Raw genomic sequence first — 22,867 nt, 5'->3', positions numbered from 1 at the left:
AAAAACATTGTAAAGAAATACCTTTTCTCTTTGTGTTGTCCCTGGCTAAAGAATGTCTGTATAGTTTGATATGTACTAATAGTTTTTGCACCTACGAGGGTATATTCATGTATGTGCGTGCATGTTTACAGTACCCTCCCATCCCGCACCCACGACAAATAGGGCTCCCCTGAAAGTCATGTTGTAACTGGAGCACTGATCATATCCCAGAGGCCCCTTTTGATTGTGGAAGACACGAGGCAGCTGGAGGTCTGGTATTCATTCACCCTTCCAAAACATGGCCTAGGAACCTCCCCAGCCACCATTATGTAGGGACATGTGCTCATCGTTCAGTCTGCAGTCTAAACAGACCTTGAAAATGTCCAGTTCAAGAAAGTTCCAGCCATGGGTCCAACATATTTCGGCTGCAAACCCTCATTAATACTGTTTATTTTCTTTAGCCTGCAATCAGGTAAAAAAAAAAAGTTAATCTCCAGACTGCAGCTCATTCACTTATTCATTCATTCAGACTCTAACCATAACCATACATATTTACCTGCAATGACAGTGCTGGTCCTTGTTCAGAGGTAAGTCTCTACCTCATTGGCTCCATCAGGATCACAGAGTAATAACAAAGGATTAAACAATGTTATTCCCTGCATACCTGCCCTAAAGGTTCCATGGGTTATAAGCTTCTTTTTTTTTATGTGATCCACCTTCATTGCTGCCAGTATCTGTAAGCATGAGAGCACACACACACACACAGGCACATAAACATACACTGTAGATAAATCCTGTGGGGTGAGAACCAATGACATAGATATCCTGTTTGCAGAGAGATGTGTAGAGATGAAAAGTTAGATGTCTGTCTGTCTCTCAGAAACACACATACAAATCACACACAGATGCATACACACAATGGGTGACTCCTCCATCATTTCTCTTCAAATTTCACCAGGGAAAAAAAAGAGAAAAAGAATCAATCTGCGCTTCGCCAGTATTCAGCTCAGCTTAATGCACCTAAATTGCTCCAATCATGGTCTTATTCTAAATGTGTATGTCTATGAAAATGATTGTTGAGATGGAGTTGGAGGGGCTGCTGGGAGGAAGATTTGTGGTCACCTAGGGGCCTAGAACAAAAGCGCACCAGTGAAGCACATTACCTTGTCATGCCTTACATGCTACCATTAGGAAATGTGAACTCTGCCGCCAGAGACACTGAATATGAAACAGGTAGTTATTTTCAATGGGTAAACAACTAAATGTGCGTTTGCACCATCATTTTAATATCGCTGAATCTATTGTGTTTAGTCTATTTACAGTGTTACATTGTGCGACTGGGCTTTAGTTGTACATTTTTCTTGTAAGTGTGTTTGGTGTAATTTTCTATATTATTAGTTTGTCCGGATTTTCCTATTTGGTGAACATGTTAGTGGGCTACTTTCAACTTTTTTTTTTAATTTTAAAAGAGAGGAAGAGCTCCTGGTAACCCAGCACTGAGTCACACTGTACTAATAGCGCAGCCTGGTGGCCACAACAGGATATTCTTCAACTCTTGCTGACATACTGATGTGAATTCACCTTTTCATGCCAGGGCTGACCTCAGAGGAGGGGAACCACAGGGCAAGACTGTGGCACATTACTTAACTGAGTAGAGACGAAATACCATCCACCGCTCACAAGATGTGAAAAATGTGAACATGTGCATGAGATAGAAAGAAGGAAAAGGCAGAAGACATGACTCATATACAGAGATTACTTTTGTCAGCCTAATTACTTAACAAGATATTTAATAGACATTTCAAGGTGAGCTATTGGTTTTGTAAGAATAGGAAAGTGTGCCTCATCCACTATAAGAAATATCTGTAATTCTGAAACCATTTCTAGAACAAAATGATTGTGGTACAAATAAAAGATGTGAACATTTCAAATCAGACAAGTCTTCTGAATTTATGAAAAGGTCATATTTCTCCATTGCATAAACACAAGATATATGAAATACAGTAAATAAACAAAATTACGTTAATTATAGTTTAACTGTAAAAGTCATATCTTTGAGCAAAAATCACTGATCAGAAACCAGCGGCTTTTGTCTAATAATAACTTGACTTTTTGCAGGAAGGTTTTTGGCACATGGCACACACTCCTAACTAAAGAAAACTGGCCTCAGGAGTCAAAGAACAAGCAGTGTTCCTGGGAAAAAAAATAAAAAATACACTCATTCAACAGAAACTACTTTTAACACAACTTAAAGTCGACTTTTTCTTCATGGTGACATTATGAGCCTTTGATAAAACATAAAAAATTAAATGAAATTAAAGCAGTATATTTTATTACAAATATAAGAAGATCATAGGGTATAAGGGCAAACAGGTCTCTGTCAGATCCCCCAGATGAATAATAGCTGGAAACCAATCAGTTCTGCTGCTCGGCCTCATTAAAATCCATGCTCCTATCCTGAGACAGTCGGTGCACATGTGGTACGCATTACTCAGGAAATGCCATAGTTTATCTTGGTGTCAGGATGACACAGCAATGAGGTCTGTGGTTTTAATTCATCTGGCAGCTGCAGACGTTACGTAACTAGCTACCATAGAGTTTCACTCCAGAACATCTAAGCAACCAGGAAATGCCATCCAGGAGACCAGACAGGGATTGTGCTACTGTATCCTGCACCTGAATAAGAGAGAGAAACACAAACACAGGTTGAAAATCTCCTCAGACTAACACTGGATTGACAGAAATGCAATGGTTGCCTGTCAGCTAATCAAATTGCAGACAATTACCCTCCAGGGGTTAGCCAGGTGGGGCAGGCCCAGTCTCTTTGCCATGTCAACACAGGGAATTCTACACCTGGCCCTGTTTCTGCTGGTAAGAGTGTGCAGGCTGGCTGTCCCGACTGCATCTGGCTCTTCTCTGGAGACACAGGAGAGCACCAGCAGAGGCCTGGAGGCTGAACTCCCAGCAGAGCTCAGCACAGCCCGAATCTGAGCCACCTCGGAGTCCCCCTCACCTATTGAGAACATATTTTCAACCAACACGCTTGATGTGATGTGGGAGGTAGCAGAGGAGCAGAAGCTGAAAATAGAAGTGTCCTCTTATATTACCTCTCCCGATCTCTGCATTGGCTACATAGATAAAGCCATCCACCACCTGGCACACATGCTGGACCTGAGGAGCAGGGCTATAGACTGGGTGGCCTGAGTCATCTGTTCCTTCAAAGGTAAAAAGTTTACTACTGATGCTCTGCTGCTGCTCTCTGGCCCTTTCCCTCTCTGCCCTGCATGCACAAACACACAAAGTTTAATGATTGTAGCCGTAATCACAGTAATGACGATAATAAACACTTTGTTGCAACAAATTGCAACAAAGTGCAAAGTACACGGTGCTTACTTTGTGCTTACCTGTTGGTTGAGTACAGAGTCAGGATGTTAAATTTGTGTTGATTGTTGAACATGTAGCTGATGCCTGAGCCGATACCTAAAACAAAACAAAAAAAAGATTGAAATTAGTTTGGTAACTGTCTTGGATTGTCTTGACTGATCTTAGCTGGCAACATAACAATTGTGGGCCAACACTGCCACCTAGTGGTGGACAAATAAACCAACACATAAGATATTTTTTTCCAATTATATGTCTCCTGACTGAGTCTGTGTGATTGAAATGCATTAATGCAATACTTGTATTAAATCTGCACTGGAGCGTAACTGTACAGCAGTATGATTCCAGCAAAAGCCCTTTTTTTATCTTAAGAGGAAGCTAGACTTTAAAACAGATTTAGGGGTAGTTTTATCACTGTGTTACTAATGATGAGAAAGGACCAGATCATCTTTCATCATCAGCCCACAACATCAATGTTATCTCACCATTTATCTGTCTGTGTGGAGTACCCGACACAGGGAGCACATCTGGGGAATGCATGAGCCTTGTGACTAAAGAGATGTCCAGCTGCTCCATGCCAGGGCCAAACATGGCGTAACGTGGTTCAGATGAGGGCACCAGAGACTGGAGAAATGAGGTCACAACCTCATATGTCGGCCGTGAGGGAAGCCATTGTTGTCTGTAGGATGGGCAGCCTTTCAGGTATCTGTTGAGCCAAAATCAGCAGTCAAAAGCATCCCTGTCTACCAACTACTACCAATTGACGTTGAGACAGGACTCCAGAGAAAAAATACCCACTCTGACATGTAGTTAACGTTCAATTCCCTCCCATTGTCTTGTCCCTCTTCTCTGTCTTCCAGGGTCTCATCTTCATTGATTAGTGGTGTATCCAGCAACTCCAATTGAGGCATGGTCACATGATCAATGGAGGGCCAGTGTGGCATGTCCCTGAGCAGGAAGTATCTCCACAGTAAAGGATCTCTAACCATGGCCCTCCAGTACCGACTGGTAGCTCCCAGGCAGCAGATATCAGCAGGAGACAGAAGGGTCATGATCAGGAACTGTACGTCCACCTTTAGGAGGGAGGGTATGATGATGAGGATTTCACTTCTTGCTGTTAAAGGCCATGAACAAGTATGAGTGGCCATGACTTTTAGTTCTAATTTACTGCTGTTGTGGAAAAATAAAAAAAACTTCAGCTGGGCCAAAATGTGCTCAAGTCATCCAAAACATTTTATCTTACTTTAAGCTAAAATGAATCACACTGAATCGGGTAGAGTTCAATGCATAAAAAGATTTACTGAGTATTACGTGCAAATACAGAGTAAACTGAGGGCTTGTTCCATGGAAAAGGACAACAAGTTGCAACTCTCAACGTATCAAACTACACATCAAGCCTCTTTATTATTTTGTTCTGTCCTGACTGTTCCCTCCTCAACCTAAACATTGAACATCAAAAGTAAAAGTTTTCATTATGAGGCAGAATGCTCCCTCTCGGTTATTACATATTATTGGATCTCACTGATGCTTTAACGTGTGAACAGCATTTTAATATTGTAATCCGTCGCAAGCTGATCATATGTTCTGTGTAATATTCGAATGTATAGGAGTGCGCTGTTGGTAAATGTAATGATTATATAGGCAGTAGGAGGACAGTCAGCTCACCCCCTGCCTTAGGGATCATCAACAAATTACTCTTAAGTTCATTAATTTCATGTTGCACTCCTATTTTGATTGCTAATACTGAATGTATCTATTTTTGCATAAATATTTCTAAAAAGTGCTATTTTTTTCCCGATAGCTTCCATGTAATGTGACCCCAAATCAGTACCTGACCTGATTACACTAATGACTAAATCATTAACAAAGAGTATTGCTAAACTGGACAGATTTAGGTACTTAGGCTTAGGTACTTAGAGGTGTGTCCTATTTGAAATTTATACTGAAATCATAGCTTGTCTATACAATATTTATATATATTTTTAAAAATAGAGCCACTTAAATCCAATATGAAGAGGTCTGTCCTATGCTGTCTGTGTACTAATGATTTCTAGACTACTAATAATTTATTTGGAGTCACTGTCTCACATTACATGGAAGCTACTGGGGGAAAAATGCCATTATTTTTTATTAAAATATTTGTGTAAATAAAATAACAAGGAATTACACATTAGCAATGCTACATGAAATCAACTCAATTTTGTATCACTTTAATTAGTTTTCACTAATATTGTCAAGTCAACTTGAAGGTATCACCGCGGTTTAAAAGCTGTAGACTTTAACAACACTGCTTAAAAACATTCTTTTCACCATTTGACTCACTTGCTCTTCGCAATATTTAACCCGCTTGTTTCACTTTAAGGGCCATGTTGTCCATTTTCATTTTTATCGAACTTGTACAAATGTTTGATTTCTCCCACCTGACACTGTCCTGCCTAAAGCTGTGAAAATAAGATGTTAATGCACAAAAAGCACTGACAGGGTACTTTTTTTTTTTTTATTTGATAGAGGAATAAATGAAAAATTTCAATGACAAGCATTTGTCTCACCGGTAAACTATCCAAAAATCCCGACTGAGCCTCTTCTCCCGTGTCTGCAGTCGGGTCTTCCACAACTTTGCCACCATTTGGAAAATATCTGTCTCTGAAGCGCCTCAGGCTGCGGATAACTACAGACTCGTTCAGCTGCTGAGTCTTTGCTGCCATGACTTTAACTGCGAAGAATAATTTTTGATTTCACACAGCAGGTTAGCATGAACCGAGCGAGATGACAGGAAATGTTACGTTTCCCCAATCTGTCACACTTCCTTGTCGCTGGCGGTAGCGGGGCATTATGGGAAGTGTATTTCTAGGATACTGCGTAACTGGACCTGCGTCTGAAAACTTAACTTAGAGCTGTAATGTAAATGTAAAATGGACGTTTTCCTTAAAACAAGTCGCGTGTTTATTGTCAACGAGGACATAAAAAAGAAAATGATTTTCGTCCAAACAACACAGATTTTCTATTAATAGTTATACTATCAAGATTATTCAAGTGGCAGAAAAATGGAGGTTGCAATAGATGGAGTACAAGTGGCGCATTACAAAGCTGGTATGGACAAATCTGAACATACTTCAAATGGTCATGAAAACATCATTGTCAAACAGTTTTTGAACACCTTTCTTTGCCTTTAGTGTGTATATTTTATACACACATACATATATAATGTATCTGCAATTATATTAAAAGCATAACAAAATGGCAAAAAAAAAAAAAAACAATAAATACAATGTTACTGTGCAATGTCTTATTTCCAGCTGGATTATCTTCAAACTTGTAACAATCTTAAAAAATGAAAAAAGGTCAATTTATTAATAACCTTTTTATATTAATATTAATGTTATTATAACACATTCTCAGAGCAAAAATAAGTGCCCCAGTCAACAGTCTGGAATCAGGATGATAACTGCTTTTCCAGCAGGACAGGGCAAAACATCATTAAACAGCCTCCTGTGCAGCCTCTGCCCGTTTTACACCACCTTTCTTATACTTTCTAACCCTTCAGTCACCTGCTTTGGCCTTGGGCCGTTCGGCATGGGATGAGGTTGCCTGTAGACACTGATCCAAAGACTCTTTTCCTCACATACACTTTTCTCTCCGTGCCTTCCCTTAACCCTGCCCAACATTACACCCCACCTGATGGCTTCCATTTTTATTTGGGGTTGACACACATTTGATTACTGAACTTAGATCTGCGCCTGGGGGCAACTTCAACGCAGGAGCAGCTTGCCTCACTGTAAAATACTTAGGATTTCCTTGGCATTCTCTGTGTTCCAGCCCTGGCCCTGCAGGGGCCCCTCGCAGGCGAGCACATATTTGTTGAGGATCTGTGTGCCAATGTCCCGAAACTGGAGGCGATCTTCTTTGCGATCCATAGTGTCACCGCTGCAGTCCTCGTACTTGACTGCCCAGAAACACATTTCCCCAATGTACATCATTGTCAGCAGGTGTGTGTCTGAGAAGATACCTGGCCGAAAACATAAGCAGGTAATGTGTATGATCAAAGGATTCAAGCAACAGACCTGTACTGTTGTTCAAAGATTACTGAACTGAAATATTTACCTTCAGATAGGAAGCTTGCTGTAGCAGTGTCATGGAGCACCACGCCATCATTCAGTTTCACAGAGTTTCTCACCTGCAGCATCCGCATCAGGTAGCGCACTCCTTCCTGAATACACTGGATTAACAGATCAGTCAGATGAGTACAAGGTCTAACATCAGCAAACGCCCAGAAAAAAAACTGTAGATAATATTGCCCACGCCACTGTTCACAAATATAATTTACCAAATCACTTATTTAGATCTCATCAGTGTAGTACCTTAAGGAATGTGTCCTTGTTTTTCTTGATCCACTGCTTTCGTTGATGAAGGGTGTGGCAGTACATGTACAGCAGAGCTCCACGTCTCCAGTAAAGGCATTCTAGCAGCTCTAGGCCCAACACAGACTGCACCTATCACAGACCAAAAGACACAAAGACTGCTGTCACATGACAAGTAGATGTGTGTGCAAGTGCGTACCATAAACCAAACAGAAATTTTAAGTGAATTAGACTTCTCACTGGGAATACTTGATAACCAACCAGAAAAAGAAAATATATAGACAGGGTCTGGTAGATTTTTTATGGCACCAATAGTGCTCACCTCTCCTCAGATATTGTATGTTACATTGCACGACACTCATAAGACACAATCAGATAGCCACACAAAATCATTTTGAGACATGAATACACACTTCTTGTGCTGGTGCCAGCCTCCCCGCTAAAACCTCAGGCTCAGTCAGGTCTTGCAGCAGCTGCTGGATTTTAAATGGTGAACAGTCCTCAGGGAACTCCTGGTCCACCAGTTTATTCTCTTCATAAAATGTGATGTCTAGGATCACCTGAATGATGAAAGACAAATATACACTCACACCCAACACAGAATACAATGTGCAATAAAACTAGGCAACATTTTCAAAATTGCAAAAATCTGTTAAATATCAGAACGTATTATTAGAAACAGTTACCTCCCTCTTTCCACTAAATGACTTTACTGAGTTCATTAACAAAGCGGATCAAATCAGGGATGAAACTGAGAATATAACTGCCAGGAAGTGGTAGCTGTGGCCTCATCTCCTCTTGTAAACCCCTTCTAAAAGTGAAACTTAACATCCAAGCGTCCTTACTAACATCTAACTTCTCAATAGCTGTTGAGTGTTCAGTAGCAACCAGTTGCTTCAATATTGGTATCCTGATACTAAAGATGTTATTGAGCCTTTTCAGTCAGTTTAGACTATTAGGCAAAGTGGCTGACAATCCAAAACTAACTGACTCCTTGATTTTACTTTCCCCCAGTTTAAGCAACCCTTAAAACTTCATACCAAGTAACTTGTCTTGCAGCCTGGGCATTAAATAATTGTCCCCAAAAAGTAAATATAACCCCTACTGGGCAGTGTATAGCATGTGATCTTGAACCGAACGGCTAAACTGATGGGCATATTTGCTTTTTTTATGTTGTTGTACTTAAAGGAATAATTTCAAAAATAATAACTAGCTATTACTAACAAATGAAAATAATCATTAATTGCAGCTCTAGACATTTAGTGAAGTTTGATGCAATGAAGTACCTGCGTGTAATCCTGCAGCACCTTGGAAAGGTTGCTACTCTCCCCTCCTTGCCTGTAATAGCTTTTCAACTTGTCTAGTATGGCAGACGCATTCTGTAAATAGTCATCATCTATGGAAAAACGAAATGTTAACGTATTACCAATTACAGATCTAAAGAAAAAACGGTCTCCAAGGTTAGACATTTTTCGAGTACTGCTGTTGTTGATTAGCGCTTATTATTTACAACAATGTTCATGCAAAACAATCCGGCTGATGCTAAAACAGAACAAGTTTTAAAATGACAAATCTACGCGACAACACCGTAAACAATTATTGCAATAATTGTGTACCAACATTTTTAAGCGTTTAACAATGCTTGACATGTAATGACAAATATAAAAAGATACAATTCAACATAAAATAACCGCAATGTTACTTGGACTATTTGCTCTCAGCTATGGTTTATATAGTATTGCGCAGTTATGTTTTACGGTCAGCTAATGGTCACTATTAACCTTTGTCAACAATGATGCATTTTAGCTAACGTTAGCAAACTTAAGCTAGCCGTCACACCGGACAACCAAATAATCAAAAACAATCATCGTCCACTGAACAACCGTTACTGTAACGTTACTAAGTTAACATGCTGTTGCCTGTTAGTTAACTGTAAGCGGAGTATTATTTGTCAATATGCAATATTTCATCAGACAGCAGCTGTTGTTGTTATGGTTGCAAGCTGCGTTAAATTACGTTAGCTAGCTTGCTAGCTGGCTAATAAACTGAACAACAACGCTACCCACGCACACGAAGAGCCAACAATGTCTACAAGACAAAACAAAATCAACGTCTTATCGATACCTTGCTTTTCGGCTCTGAGACTAGAACACTTAATGTCTAACTCAAATATCCTTCTCTCCAACTCGAAACCTTGTCGCCTGTACTCGTCGGCCATGACTAAAAAGTATTCGTCACGTGAGCCAGGGATTACTCACGTGCTCGTAGGATGTCATCAGCGCCTCAGTGTGGGCATGCGCGAAGGGAAGAGGAAGGAGGGCAGCTTTAGATCAGAGCGGCATGAAATCGTCCACACAGCTCTCATCACACCGCCCAGTGACAGCGTCCACACTTAAGCCAATTTAAAGTAATAACCCTGTCCCAAAGAGATGCTGTGGAGTTGGTTGACTTGTTTCCCCGCCATGTCCTGAAAAAGATCCTGATAGAGGGGTTTTATGACTCCAAGCTACATGCTAATGTTGTATGCTTGTGTGTTATTGGCTTGCCCCGCTCATCTGCCAGTGTGTGAAACTAGTTACCTGTGTTTCTTGAACCTGGACCAGCTTAGTTTATTTAAGGATCAATGTAGCCAATAATTCAATAGAAATTAATTGCCTGTTGAATAATAGTTCAGGTTGGAACTGAATATAATAATTTTGAACTGCTTCTTTCTTTCACTCAATCAGATATCTTATTTCTTTCAGCCAGTCAGATAGCTTCTTTCTTTCAGCCGATCAGAGATCTTATGTTCACCCAATCAGAGTGATTCTTTCTTTCGGCCACTCGGATATTTCCTTACATTAGGTTTTGTTCAATTATTTTACTTTTTATTTAAGTCTACAGCAAGTGTGGTTTGTGACAGGAAGGGGCGGGGACGTGTCACAACCTGAAGTTCCCGCATACTCCAAAGTGATCTCTAAAAACCTTGTGTATTTTGTTATAATCTCCATTATTCACTGCATTATATCTTTCACCTATGGATTTAGAAGTACTGTTAACACTAAAGTAGTTTGCAATGCTTGATTCAAGGTTTATCAAGTTATTTTTTCTAAACCAATCTGTCATACCCTTAATCTGCTAAGTGAAAGTGTATGGAAGGCAGAAAGCATGGCTGTACCATACATGTTAAAAAAAAAGACTGGACTTGTTTTTCTTTGAGTTGCACTATGCATACAAGTACTCAAGGTCACTCAGTGTGCAGTCTGTCATGTCTGTGAAGTAACCCAACAGAGATTGGTACATTCTTAATCCTTCCCCACCTGTAAACATGAGTCTTGCTTATTGCCTTTAACAAATGACAGCAGAGGCTATTGACAACAGTCAAGGAGTGAGACTCTCACCTGTCGCCCCCTCCTGTGTAGTTCTCCAGGTAGCAAACAGGAAGTGTTGACTGGACTGTTGGAGCAGTCTGTCACTTCATCTCCTTACAGATAAATTATCAAGAATTGCAGGCACAAGGGTGTGTCGCTGCTCACAGAAATTCTGTAAAGCGCAATTAGCTGCTTATGCCAATGCCCTTTATTATATATTCTATATTTTTAATGCATACTTTGATGCGCAATGTCTCACACTAGAGATGCAGTCATTTATTTTGCTCTACACAGGGTTCATGGCTCAATATTTTCAGGTAAAATCTAAACTGTGATACTCCTAGAAAGAAAATATATCATATATTATATTATATGTTATAATACATTATTTTTAAGGGGATACAAAAATAAAGAGGGAGGCAACCTTCATTAAGGCTTAAATTCCATAATAAAATTGTATTATATAGGATTTAGACAAGTCGTGTTCCCATCTAAGACTCAAGAGTAAATTTCTCAGTAGGAAAGTTACGCAAAGAGCCTTACGTACGTATTATTATAGCGTATTGGTGGTGAAAGTGTTAAATTGAAATGAACTTGCCGAGCCCCCCTGTTTCTACTTGCGCTGGTCCAGCCCATTGAGGAGTCAGCCAATGCCGTCGTGGCGCTGTCTTTGAGGCGTGTGTGCGCGCGCGCGCGTGTGTGTGTGTGCGAGCTAGCAGCTAGCAGCCACATTGTGAGTGCTCGGCTCATCTTACATCATCTGTCGTCCACCGGAGCTTCCACCCGCTCCTCCTCGGCTTATACCCGGTGTGTAGCTCCAAAACATGGCGGCCCTCAAAGCTTTGTGCAGAGCGGAGAATTTATTCTTCAAAAACCTCTCAGGTTCCGGCAGAACCACATTAAACTTCACTCATCTCCAGTTGAGCAAGGTCGGTATATAAGCGATGCACTATGTCGCTCTAGACACAACCAGGTTGAACTGAGATTATTTCAAACGGCTGGTCAACATTTAAAGGTCATAACGTTATATGTTATGAAGGTTTGACTGGACGCAAGTAAGGTAATTCACCAACCTTCACGTATAGTCATTTAGGTCTGCTTTCAACTGATATCGTGAACTGGTGGGATTCTCTGCACTTTCATCAACACATTTAGCGCCCATTTCACAAACTGCTGACAACTTTGCGTAATGCACTGTGGGAATTTAATTATTTGGGCCCACATGTCATTGCACGGGTCAGTGACTTAAAACCATAGACAGTATATTCCTAAAGCACCTTGTGCACATGAGTCAAACCTGCAGCTTTACATGCAGTGCAGTTAATGCGTCCAGTGTCCATATGTGTTGTAGCTGAGGTGATCACAGGTGCCTGCATAATCTGCCCCTACCAGCACATCTTTACTCACAACCTCATTACAATATTTCCATCATGTTTGTTTTTTGTCAGTGCCCACAGTCTGGGCATCATGTAATGCAGTCTCTGAATGGTACGCTCTTAGACATCAGTATCTAAAGGGATCGTGGTCCCTTGACCATTTCTTTTCCTGTAACAGTATGAAGGAGTCTTTGCAGTTTTTTGTGTAATAGCAAAATGCAAAGGATTTTTTTTTAAATCCGAGATGTAGCCTTGGATGAGTGAATAAATCAACAATGCAATGTTGTCAGTAAGGAAGCAATATTGCAGAACACGGTGTACAGCAAATGGTCACTTTAATTGGAGGTGAATGAGGAGGAACGTTGCAAAGCAGTGTGGAGTTTCCTCCTCCAAGTCTGACAAACAGTGCTCTCAATAGTTCACTATGTAATAAGCCGTCAGAAATCACAGTTATATGATGTCGAATGTCAGTATTACAGATTTTACAGTGGAATTGCAATACACAGAGAATCGGCACCATAATATTGAAGAGGTAATGGCGAGATGACGTGAAGTCCCTCGTGGTTTCAGTCCCTTTTAGCCACTACCCCGGAAATGAATAGTGACAAAACAAAGCACAGTTACTTTCAAAATGATGTTAGGTCTGAGCACAGCAGGTACAATTTTAGCTGATCATGGTTGACACAGAGGATTTTAAATTTGAGTCCTCAGCTAACCCTGTTGGGTCGGGACTCTTGGCTGTGGGCTGCTCTAAATCTCCACTCCTTTTGTTGTAGGATTTGTTCAGCAGTTTTGCTTATCTTTCCTTTCCTCAACTGAATAAACTGGATCAGCCATTGAAACTGTACAAACATATTAGCTGCCCCTATGCATCGGGCTATTTCTTTTAAAGCAAGCAAGGTTTTACATTTTCAAGCATAATACCGAAATGCCTTAATCCAAAATCCCTTAAAGTGAGTTTCATGTTACTGATGGGAAAAATAAATGAATGTGTTTTGCTTTTATTTTTCCTCTTGTTCTGCTTTTGACAGACCTGCGGCTGTTACTTTTCCACCTCCAGCAAGAGAAGTTCAAAGTTCTACGCCGATCCTACAGAGGCGGTCAAAGATATCCCAAGTGGAGCTACCATACTGGTGGGAGGTCAGACATACGGCACTTTAACAATCTGACTCCAAGGTTGTAGGATGGTTATATACACATCAGTTCTGGCAAATTGCATTTTAACAGCATACATGTTATGTTAACTGATGAAAAGTATGGAAATATGTTCAACAATGCCTGTGCAATGATTACTTTACAGCCAAGTGAGCTTGAACCGCCGGGCACGGTGGGTGATTTGCATCCACACACACAGCACACTCAAATTCCACAGCTCTTATTTATAGTCAAGTTCGGAGTGACATTGTTAAACATTTTCCACTGTGTCACACTTCTGTCTGAGAGAGAAGAAAAAAACCAATGGAACAGAAATCTGCCTCACTCAGTGTTAGTTGTAATTAAAAATGCTGACAAACATACATGACTACAATTACCTGCGGTTTGATTCAAGGTTATCACGGAGGCTTTACCTGTGTGGAGAGATTATATTTTTTCTACACCTGCTGAATGAAAGTTCCACCTTTAATGATCATATTTCACCCGTTGCACACTTTTTGCTATGATTTTTTTTCATTTTTTGTTAATTGTGCCCTTGTTAACAGGCTTTGGATTGTGTGGTATCCCAGAGAATCTTATCAACAGTTTACTGAAGACTGGTGTTAAGGATCTGACTGCAGTCAGCAACAATGCAGGGTAAGTGTGGAGTATGGAGGGGAGAAAGCATGGCTGTACCATACATGTGAAAAAAGAAAAACTGAACTTGTTTTTCTTTGAGTTGCACTATGCATAAAAGTACACAAGGTCACTCAGTGTGCAGTCTGTCATGTCTGTGAAGTAACCCAACAGAGATTGGTACATTCTTAATCCTTCCCCACCTGTAAACATGAGTCTTGCTTATTGCCTTTAACAAATGACAGCAGAGGCTATTGACAACAGTCAAGGAGTGAGACTCTCACCTGTCGCCCCCTCCTGTGTAGTTCTCCAGGTAGCAAACAGGAAGTGTTGACTGGACTGTTGGAGCAGTCTGTCACTCCTTACAGACTGTTTTTTAATGGGACGGTGTTGGTGACCTTGTCGCTTTGGATAAGTTATCAAGAATTGCAGAATTGGTGATATTGTGTGTGTCGCTGCTCACAGAAATACTGTTAGAAGTTTATTGTATATTCTATATTTTCAATGCGTACTAATGTACAATGTGTCACACTAGAGATGCAGTCATTTATTCTGCTCTACACAGGGTTCATGGCTCAATATTTTCAGGTAAAATCTCAACTCCTAGAAAAGAAAATCATAGAAAGAAAATCATTTTATTTTAAAGGGATACAAATGACAAAAATAAAGAGGGAGGCAACCTTCATTAAGGGTTAAATTCCCCAGTAGAAAGTTATGCAAAGAAAAAAGTAAGATTAATGTTGTCTCTCTTGTAGACTTGGCAACAGTCTTGTCAGTTGTCATGTTTCAGTCCTTTTCTGTAATTGAATCGCAATGTGCTGCCACACGGAGAACATGGTTTCATCTGCACTGTTTACATAGCAACTCTGAAACTTGAGATATTGTCTAAAACCTGATCTTAACTTCTTAAGGATTTAAACAGTTTCTGCATAAATTGGAGGTTTCCCTCTCTGACCAGAGACTGCAGTTTATAAGCAGATGCTTTTCCAGCACCGTACACACAGCTTTGTGCAGTAGGAAGATCAAAATGGCTTCAAAGTCTCTACACCGACTTTTTGAATACAATTCTGTGCTAGTTCTAGCCTGAACAACACTAGGACTATATGGTGGGTCAGTTTCCTAAATAGACATTACTCTTCACTAGACTTTTCTCATGGTCTTTTGGTATATATTGATTCTTGGTGCAGGTGCTCAAAATGCTTGTTTGAGCCTGACTGTCTTAACAATCACTGCTCCCCTTAATATTTGAGCAAGTTTCAAACAAGCAAGTTTCAAACATTTTTATTTAACGTGAACTATAGCACCTTTCTTTCTATTCTCTTTATGAGTGCTGTTTTGACTGGGGCTTTTAAAAAGAGGCAGGCTTGCGTCTGGCTTACACTGCAACAAAGGGAGGGTAGTTGAAAATTGAGACTTACACTGTCATCAGCTGGAATGCGTTACGCATGACTGTCAATGATAAATTCTCTTTTTTTTTAATGAAAGCTATCAGACCCGTGTGCTATATACCCACCGTGCTCTTGCTCACAGCTGAAACGTGTTTAATTTTTTTTGGAAGAGTGAAGAGGGCTGGAGGGGGAGAGAAGTAGTTATGTAACATGTAATTTTAGAAAGAAGTTTCCTAAAGCCAAAAACTCCCCTTCCTCTGCTTGCTTCTTGTTGAATGCCTGAGTGGATTGTTAATCCTCTTCAATGAAACTTGCCATACAAGTAATGTAAAGCCCTTGTATTATCTCAGAAAAGAGGGGTAATGTAGACATGATAATGGAGAGGGCGTTCTTTACTGCTGTCAGCATTTCGACATAAAAATTAATAATAAATTCACAGTCTGCAGTAATCTAAACCTTAGGACACTTATCTAATAAGCCAAATAAGGAATATGGATGTTAATATAAGAATGTGATGGAAGAAGTTTTGCATATCACAGTCCTTTCCTTAATCATCTCTCGTGGGTCATTATAAAAAGCTATTTTGGCACAGAAGAAAGATTGAATGTTGGCATGAATAAAGGAAAAGTGATTCCACTCATCTATGGAGGTTGTATATGCTATTTGTTCAATAGACATTTGCTGACCTATTTTTGTAGCTGTCGGAGGCAAGCGTAACTTTGTTTTTGAGATTGCTGCCTGGTTGCAGTGTCATTTACACAAATCATAGCTGAGAGGTTTAACAAATTGCTTTCATTTGGATGGTAATGTCCTAAAATATGGTGTGCCACTTTGTCCTGATACAGAAATCATTAATTGTACCCTCAGGTAGTGATGAAGTTCAGCTTTTTGAATTTTGTAGCATTCTGAGAAACTTGTGTCTGTGGTGTCTCAACGCTATGTGATGAGTGAATCGACACACTGCTATGTTACTTCATAGGACACTGATACAGAGTGGGCGTTTTGTGCTCTGTAATATGAGATGATAGGGATTCGGCTGCACATGAGAAATAAGTGAGCTGTGACAAACTGAAGCTTCTGCAGGTTTATATTTATTCATTAATTAGCTGCTATAGGAATGATCACAAAATGTTTGCATTAATTAAACTTGCCAAGCCCTTTTTACACAGACTGCCTATGAGGTGTTATTACTCTAGTGGTGTGTGTGACTGGATGCTTGTCGCTGTCATCTGTTTTTGGTATTCTGGGTGCACATGGCCTAGATATCTTGTCAGCTGACCTGAGGTTAGAGTTAAGGACAAAGCAGTAGTTCCTGATTTGCAGCTTCTTGGGATACAGAAAAGAAGGAGAACCCACTCTTTTGTGTAGCTTAGCTTTCCTCTTGACTTTGATTAGTAGGAGTGGAGAGAGAGCAGCGATAGAGAGAAACAGTCTTTTTATTTTATTATGTTGGACAGTGAAATTGATTTGATTACAGTGTGTTCTTAGGAGGAATGTTACTTGTAATGAGGCGGAGTAGAAAATATAAAATAAGGTATGTTTGATAAGGTTTTACCTTGTCCTAAGACAATACCCTGTTAAACAGTTTTATAATTTTTATAAAGTTTTATGAAAACTCCCATGCCTTTATAGCTTAATGACTAACCAGCTTCACAAAGGCATTCTTCTCCTAGCTTTTTTTATAACAATTTCAACAACCCTTGTAACACAGTAACTTTATTTGGTCACAGAAAGTTAGAAATGAGTACTCGCAGTACGCATAGGAATGAGTTTCTCTTGCACTCAAATCGTGATGGTTTGATGTCTGAGTGACTTTCGACCAACACGAGCATCACAGCTTCATGAAAGCGCAGTCTGGAGTTTGTCACAGTGACACAGTTTTTCCAGGAGATAAATATCACAGATGACTGTCTCGGGGTTTGCTCCTGGCCCTGCAGCTGTGTTTGGTCTTGTGAGCTTTTTTACTAGGTCTGTGGATAGCCTGCAGGTGGACTATACTAAAAATGAAGCCATATCACTTGGTTTGGCCCAATTATAACCTCAAATAACCTCTCAAGGGATTTATGGTAATGTGAGAAAGTCATGACATTCACGGTCAACAGTAAGAGCAAATGAGACTAAAGAAGTGGAGGGAACTGCATTGAATCACAGTGGACATAATTAGGATTTTTGGCACAGATCAACATAAAACATACTTTCATGTCAAAGACTGTATAAATGTACTAAATTGAATACAAATATGAAACACAGTATAACTGATTGCAAAAATATTTTTGCCCTTTATGACAGTTTGTAGTAGAGGCACCCTCTGCAGCCTTAAGTCTATATATCAGCTCTGCATATCTGAATGCTACAATTTGTCCCCATTCTTCTTAGAAAAACTGCTCAAGCTCTGTCAAGTTGGAAGGAGACGATGAGTGAAGAGCAGAACCTACATTATATAGACTCGGATGTTTAACTACTGTATTAAACTTGTAAAAGCTGTGTAAAACAGACTTACTGTGATTCTTTTCCTAATTTTCTTAAAAACTTTTACTTGTGAAGCTTGTGTTTCTAAGTAAATAATGAGTATAAAGTCACACTTCTCTGTAATGGTTTTTGTTCGGTATACTGTAGACTACAAAGTCCCTTTTTAAATGTTCATAATACTGTGTTCTGTGTTATCCTCAGAGTGGATAATTTTGGCCTCGGCCTGCTGCTCCAGACTAAGCAGATCAAGAGGATGATCTCTTCATACGTTGGAGAGAATGCTGAGTTTGAGCGACAGTATCTGGCGGGGGAGTTGGAAGTGGAATTGACGCCACAGGTTGGTCAGAAAACACAGAGAAAGATTTATGCATATGTTTTCACACAAATTTAAAAAATGATACTCGCATAAGAAGACACACATTCACTCCTCACACGTTAAATTAAATCCAAATGAATAGATTTCATACTGTATTTATCTGTCACACTTCCTCTTCCTCTTTCAATCTGTCACCTTCTTCCTCACAGGGCACTCTTGCAGAGAGGATCAGGGCAGGGGGTGCTGGCATTCCAGCCTTCTTCACGGCCACCGGCTATGGCACACTGATCCAAGAGGGAGGTTCTCCTATTAAGTACAACAAAGATGGCAGCATTGCAATTGCCAGTGAGAAAAGAGAGGTGAGAATACTATCACCCCAATTGTAGTTGTGGCCATATGGAGTCATTGCAAACTTTGCTCCGCTTGGGTGACTACGGTCACAGTCCCTTGGTGTGAGTTGTTATCCAAGCCTCTCTCTCTGTTCTTTTTTTTTTGAGACGGCCCCGCGTGCATGTGAGTCAATGAGTTGCTCACTGAGCCATCCCAGTAGCACAGTAGGCTACACACCACTGAGCCGAAGAACAATTTAGATGCTGAGTCTGGACTCAAGAATCTGGGCCAAGTCTGAAGATGCCCTAAAACAGGTCGCTATGTTCATCTTCGACTGCATTCAGTGTCACTCACTCGTGTTGTCATTATGAACAGGTGCAGGAGTTCAACGGCAGAGAGTACATCATGGAAAAGGCCATCACTGGGGACTTTGCACTGATCAAGGCATGGAAAGCTGATAAGGCTGGAAACATTGTTTTCAGGTAACTGATGAAATGCAGGCAACGAGTTTTGATCATGTTGCACTAAACAGGAATATCTACTGATCGCACATCATTAGCACAGACGTGTTGTATTATGGCAACGCCAGTATTTACGTTGTGAAGAAACAAGCTTCTTCCTGCCACAAAGCACATTAGACTTAATCACCTTGGTTGTGTTTGCACAACAATCAGTACAGTACGTGCCGCTGGTGTCATAGTGAAACAGTAGTTTAAGTGAGGTGGTTGGAATTGTCTTTCTTTTCACTTTGGCTGTGAGCATTCACTGAGTTGAGCCTTGACTTACTTTTGATAAGGTCTTTGAAGGAGGCACTGTATGAGCTGATTCTAATTTGTACATTTTCAGCCTGTGTCATCTCCATGTTTTTCTTTTGTTTTTATTCTGGGTTTGTGAACAGAATATTTGCATCCGCTTCTGTATTTTGAATTATTCAGACAGCACGGGATGGAACCATCTCTCATCTCTTTTTCCAACTTGGTTTCAGTTAAGCAATATACATGGCTGCTGTGCAAAATTAAAAAAAAAAAACCCATCTGAATAATAAATCACTAATCAGACTTGTTCATTGATATCCTCAGTAGTAACACAGTTTGAATAAAGTATAGACCCCCCATCTACAATCAGTAAAGTCATATGTACCACTCTGGTGTATGTGAATGATGGAAATTACTAGATGTCGTAAAGTGGTTCTCCACAAGAGAGCAGTGTCTTTCAGTAAACTATCTGCTTTCTCTGGATCTTAGATACTGGATATTACATTGAGAGTTTCTGAGTTTATTTGCTCATTTCTGCTTTTGGATGATATACTTTCTTATTACTTACACCCAGTTTGTTTTAATATTCTTCTTTTCTTGCAGGAAAACAGCCAGGAACTTCAACCAACCAATGTGCAAGGCAGCCCAAACCACCATAGTAGAGGTGTGCATTTTCAATAACACAAATATTTGTTTGTAAAGCTGATATCCGCCTGGAATATGTCCACTGACACATATCTATCAGTGGAGTCATCTTAGAATCCAGACTTTCCTTTTAAAGGTTTTCATGCATTATGTAGACTCTCATTTTTTTGTCACTCTGGCCCCCACTGCTGAAATAGGCCCCCGAGGCAAAATATGAATAATATAAAATTCTACAGCACGCCCAATACAATAACAACTAAACTTTGGAACACATTTCCACGTATTCTAGCCACTCCTGGAACTGGTCTGTAATGAGCCAAAGTGTTGATTTGTGTTTCACCCAACTAAAATCGTCACCACCTATAATATGTAAATAACCTGTTGTAAAGAGCATCTTAATTATGGTGAGCTGTATGTTGACCATCAAGAAAACATTAGACATTTGAACTCGACCTCACAAAAGTACAGTCCCCTATATATCCTATTGGCAGCAAAGCAACAAACACAGTTGTCAAAGGACAGGGCAGGAAAAATAGAGGCTTTTTTACACTCGAGGTCAGAAGGAGAAATGTGAATCAGGTGTCTTACAGATGTATGGCCAGGTTTTCACTGTCGTTGGCTGAAACGATCACCTTGAATTGGGAATAGTTTATATTTCTCTGAATGTAACTCTAAGTCCTCAGACATTATGAGTAGATTAAAAGTTTTATGATCTCGACCTCCATCTGTATCGCCAGAAATGGAGTGAGAATATCCCGTTATCTCTGGGCTAACTGTGTCATACCTAGCTGCATTCTATCTGTCTGGTTACCCACCTGTCTAGCATTTGACAGTGTAGAAATATGATCGCTCGTCTCTTTCCTCTGTATGTGCGTGTGTGTGCACGCGCCTCCATCTCTCTCTCGCTCTCCACCCCTCCAACACACAAACGGCTTCACACCCTCCATATAGACACAGTTTGATTCAGATAGCAGCAGGGAGAAAAACTGTGCGAGAGAACCATAAAACACAGGCGCTTTCTGGAAATAAATCGGCAGCAAAGGGTCTCTCATAAATCTAACAGGGTTCCACAAAGCACATTTTCAATTATTCTAGGGTCGCTGGACCTGAGATTTAGTCTGCTGTTGATTAGAGATGTCTGGGACCAAAATTGGGAGAGTAAATTTTCTCAGTCTGGAGCTACGGTTGATTGATCTCTAAAATTTGGTTCAAAGGGGTAAATACAACAAGTATTAATGGGTTTTTGGACAATAGTATTGTGCACAGACTAAATACAACTATTTTGCATCATGCCCAATTCAGTTCAAGTGTGGTGACAACATCTATGATGCCAAAGATTCATAACGGTGAATTATTGAGAACCATTGCTATGGTATAGTAGAAATTGCCCAATTTTCTTCTACAGGGATAATGAGACGGCAGTGATGCCTCCAAGAGATGTGTTTGTGTGACATCCACTGGAGTTGTGATGTAGACGGTAGTGACATGAATGACAATGCAGCTTTGCTTTGAGAGCAACTTTATGAGATGCAAGCATAATTGGTTGGATTATATATTGAACTGTCTGCTTCAACCTTTGTGCACCCAGAATCATCTGCTCAGGGTGTTTATAGTGAGTGGAGAGGATGAAACAATTGTTTAACAGGAGACTCAGGCTGAATTTGGACTGCGGAACAGACGTTTTTTTTTCAATGCCCAGGTGTATTTCTAAGATTGTTTTTGTGGCATTTCTCCTTGCATACAGTGAAGAGAGGCAGGAATGATGGGAACGAGACAGAGAGAGAGAGAGAGAGAGAGAGAGAGAGAGAGAGAGAAGGAATGGCATTTCAAGTTGAAAGCGAGATTTAGATTCCACAATATCACAAGCTTCCAGGATGCACCTGTTATACTTCAGTTAACAAGGTCTGAGAAAACTTATGAACACAAACAGTCTCTGCAAACTCTCATCAATTCAGAAATAATTACTTGCCTTCATTTTTCAAACCAGAACACACTATATATGAGCTTATAATGGAGCGGAGACATAAGTGTGTAGCCTAAAGAAACGTTATTATAAATTGCCTATTTATGAAAACAATTAATGTCACATTTCAATCAATTAACCTCATTCCAGAAGGTGACACAAATCCTCTTATTTTGGGAAAAGGAAAGCTCTGCATTTCCATTGGATCTAAATAAATCCATTTTAAATTTATTAAATGGATTCTATGTTCCCTGCCAGCACCAAAACCAGACTGTGTCAAACCGTGTCAGTTTCAGCCGAGCCTTTGAAGATTTGACATTTCACTCCTTTTCAGAACTCACTGTTCTGAAAACAAATAGTCCTTTCAGACACTTGTCATCAACATGTCAACTAAGTGTCTCTATTCAGCAGGCATTGTAAATACTGCTGCAGTCAGACAAATGTTGAATTGGCATTCAGTACATTTCAAAACTGTCTTCCTCACATTCTGCATTTTGAAATTAATACAGCGAAAACTGAGGAGCGAATCCTTTTCTCTTAAACTTCTATACTGAGGTATAATGAATATAAAAAAACATCGAATGTAAAATTAAATAGTATATGCAGTGTGTATTTGGATTGACGTTCATTTGGTGTGTGTCTAAGTGCTTGGGTTCCCATTAAAGCTGTCTTATCAGCCAGTCAGGCAATTTGTCAGATTGTATCCACCATTTTTTATGGTGCCTATTTTATGGCAGTGCAGGTAACATATAAACATTATCTATGACAAGCCTACTTATTGATGACA

General features: G+C 40.0%; 3 protein-coding genes across 3 annotated transcripts in view; 1 reads left to right on the top strand and 2 right to left on the bottom strand.

Moving 5' to 3' along the window:
* Positions 1-2,364: 2,364 nt before the first annotated feature.
* Positions 2,365-6,065, bottom strand: fbxo4 (F-box protein 4). The gene is made up of 7 exons (XM_070833175.1): positions 5,910-6,065; positions 4,159-4,433; positions 3,846-4,066; positions 3,384-3,459; positions 3,087-3,259; positions 2,766-2,992; positions 2,365-2,655 (listed from the first exon to the last, which is right to left on the bottom strand). The coding sequence occupies exons 1-7, from the start codon at positions 6,063-6,065 to the stop codon at positions 2,563-2,565; spliced, it is 1,221 nt and encodes a 406-aa protein (XP_070689276.1). The 3' UTR covers positions 2,365-2,562.
* Positions 6,066-6,070: 5 nt separating this feature from the next.
* Positions 6,071-9,937, bottom strand: rimoc1 (rab7a interacting mon1-ccz1 complex subunit 1). Its single transcript, XM_070833176.1, has 6 exons — positions 9,843-9,937; positions 9,005-9,114; positions 8,132-8,278; positions 7,719-7,850; positions 7,462-7,576; positions 6,071-7,366 (listed from the first exon to the last, which is right to left on the bottom strand). The coding sequence occupies exons 1-6, from the start codon at positions 9,934-9,936 to the stop codon at positions 7,131-7,133; spliced, it is 834 nt and encodes a 277-aa protein (XP_070689277.1). The 5' UTR covers position 9,937; the 3' UTR covers positions 6,071-7,130.
* Positions 9,938-11,774: 1,837 nt separating this feature from the next.
* oxct1a (3-oxoacid CoA transferase 1a) overlaps positions 11,775-22,867 on the top strand; it is a 43,363-nt gene continuing 32,270 nt past the window's right edge. Inside the window, exons 1-7 of the mRNA XM_070833174.1 lie at positions 11,775-11,997; positions 13,476-13,584; positions 14,145-14,235; positions 18,273-18,408; positions 18,597-18,746; positions 19,093-19,199; positions 20,076-20,136. Coding sequence (XP_070689275.1) covers positions 11,893-11,997; positions 13,476-13,584; positions 14,145-14,235; positions 18,273-18,408; positions 18,597-18,746; positions 19,093-19,199; positions 20,076-20,136 — 759 coding nt within the window. The 5' untranslated portion in view covers positions 11,775-11,892. The remainder of the gene's footprint in view (positions 11,998-13,475; positions 13,585-14,144; positions 14,236-18,272; positions 18,409-18,596; positions 18,747-19,092; positions 19,200-20,075; positions 20,137-22,867) is intronic.

This window comes from Pempheris klunzingeri, chromosome 7 (genome assembly GCF_042242105.1).
Source record: "Pempheris klunzingeri isolate RE-2024b chromosome 7, fPemKlu1.hap1, whole genome shotgun sequence".
NCBI classification, from domain to species: Eukaryota; Metazoa; Chordata; class Actinopteri; order Acropomatiformes; family Pempheridae; genus Pempheris; species Pempheris klunzingeri.
Note: the sequence above shows the minus strand (reverse complement) of the source record. Positions and strands in the feature narration are given on the sequence as shown.

Coding starts and splice junctions, on each gene's coding strand:
- fbxo4 (XM_070833175.1), bottom strand. CDS start 6,065: ATGGCAGCAAAGACTCAGCAGCTGAACGAGTCTGTAGTTATCCGCAGC. Junction 4,434..5,909: donor GATTTTTGGATAGTTTACCG/GTGAGACAAATG, acceptor TCCCTCCTAAAG/GTGGACGTACAGTTCCTGAT. Junction 2,656..2,765: donor ACCTGGCTAACCCCTGGAGG/GTAATTGTCTGC, acceptor TCTCTTATTCAG/GTGCAGGATACAGTAGCACA.
- rimoc1 (XM_070833176.1), bottom strand. CDS start 9,936: ATGGCCGACGAGTACAGGCGACAAGGTTTCGAGTTGGAGAGAAGGATA. Junction 9,115..9,842: donor TCTCAGAGCCGAAAAGCAAG/GTATCGATAAGA, acceptor GTTTTTCCATAG/ATGATGACTATTTACAGAAT. Junction 7,367..7,461: donor AGCAAGCTTCCTATCTGAAG/GTAAATATTTCA, acceptor GTTTTCGGCCAG/GTATCTTCTCAGACACACAC.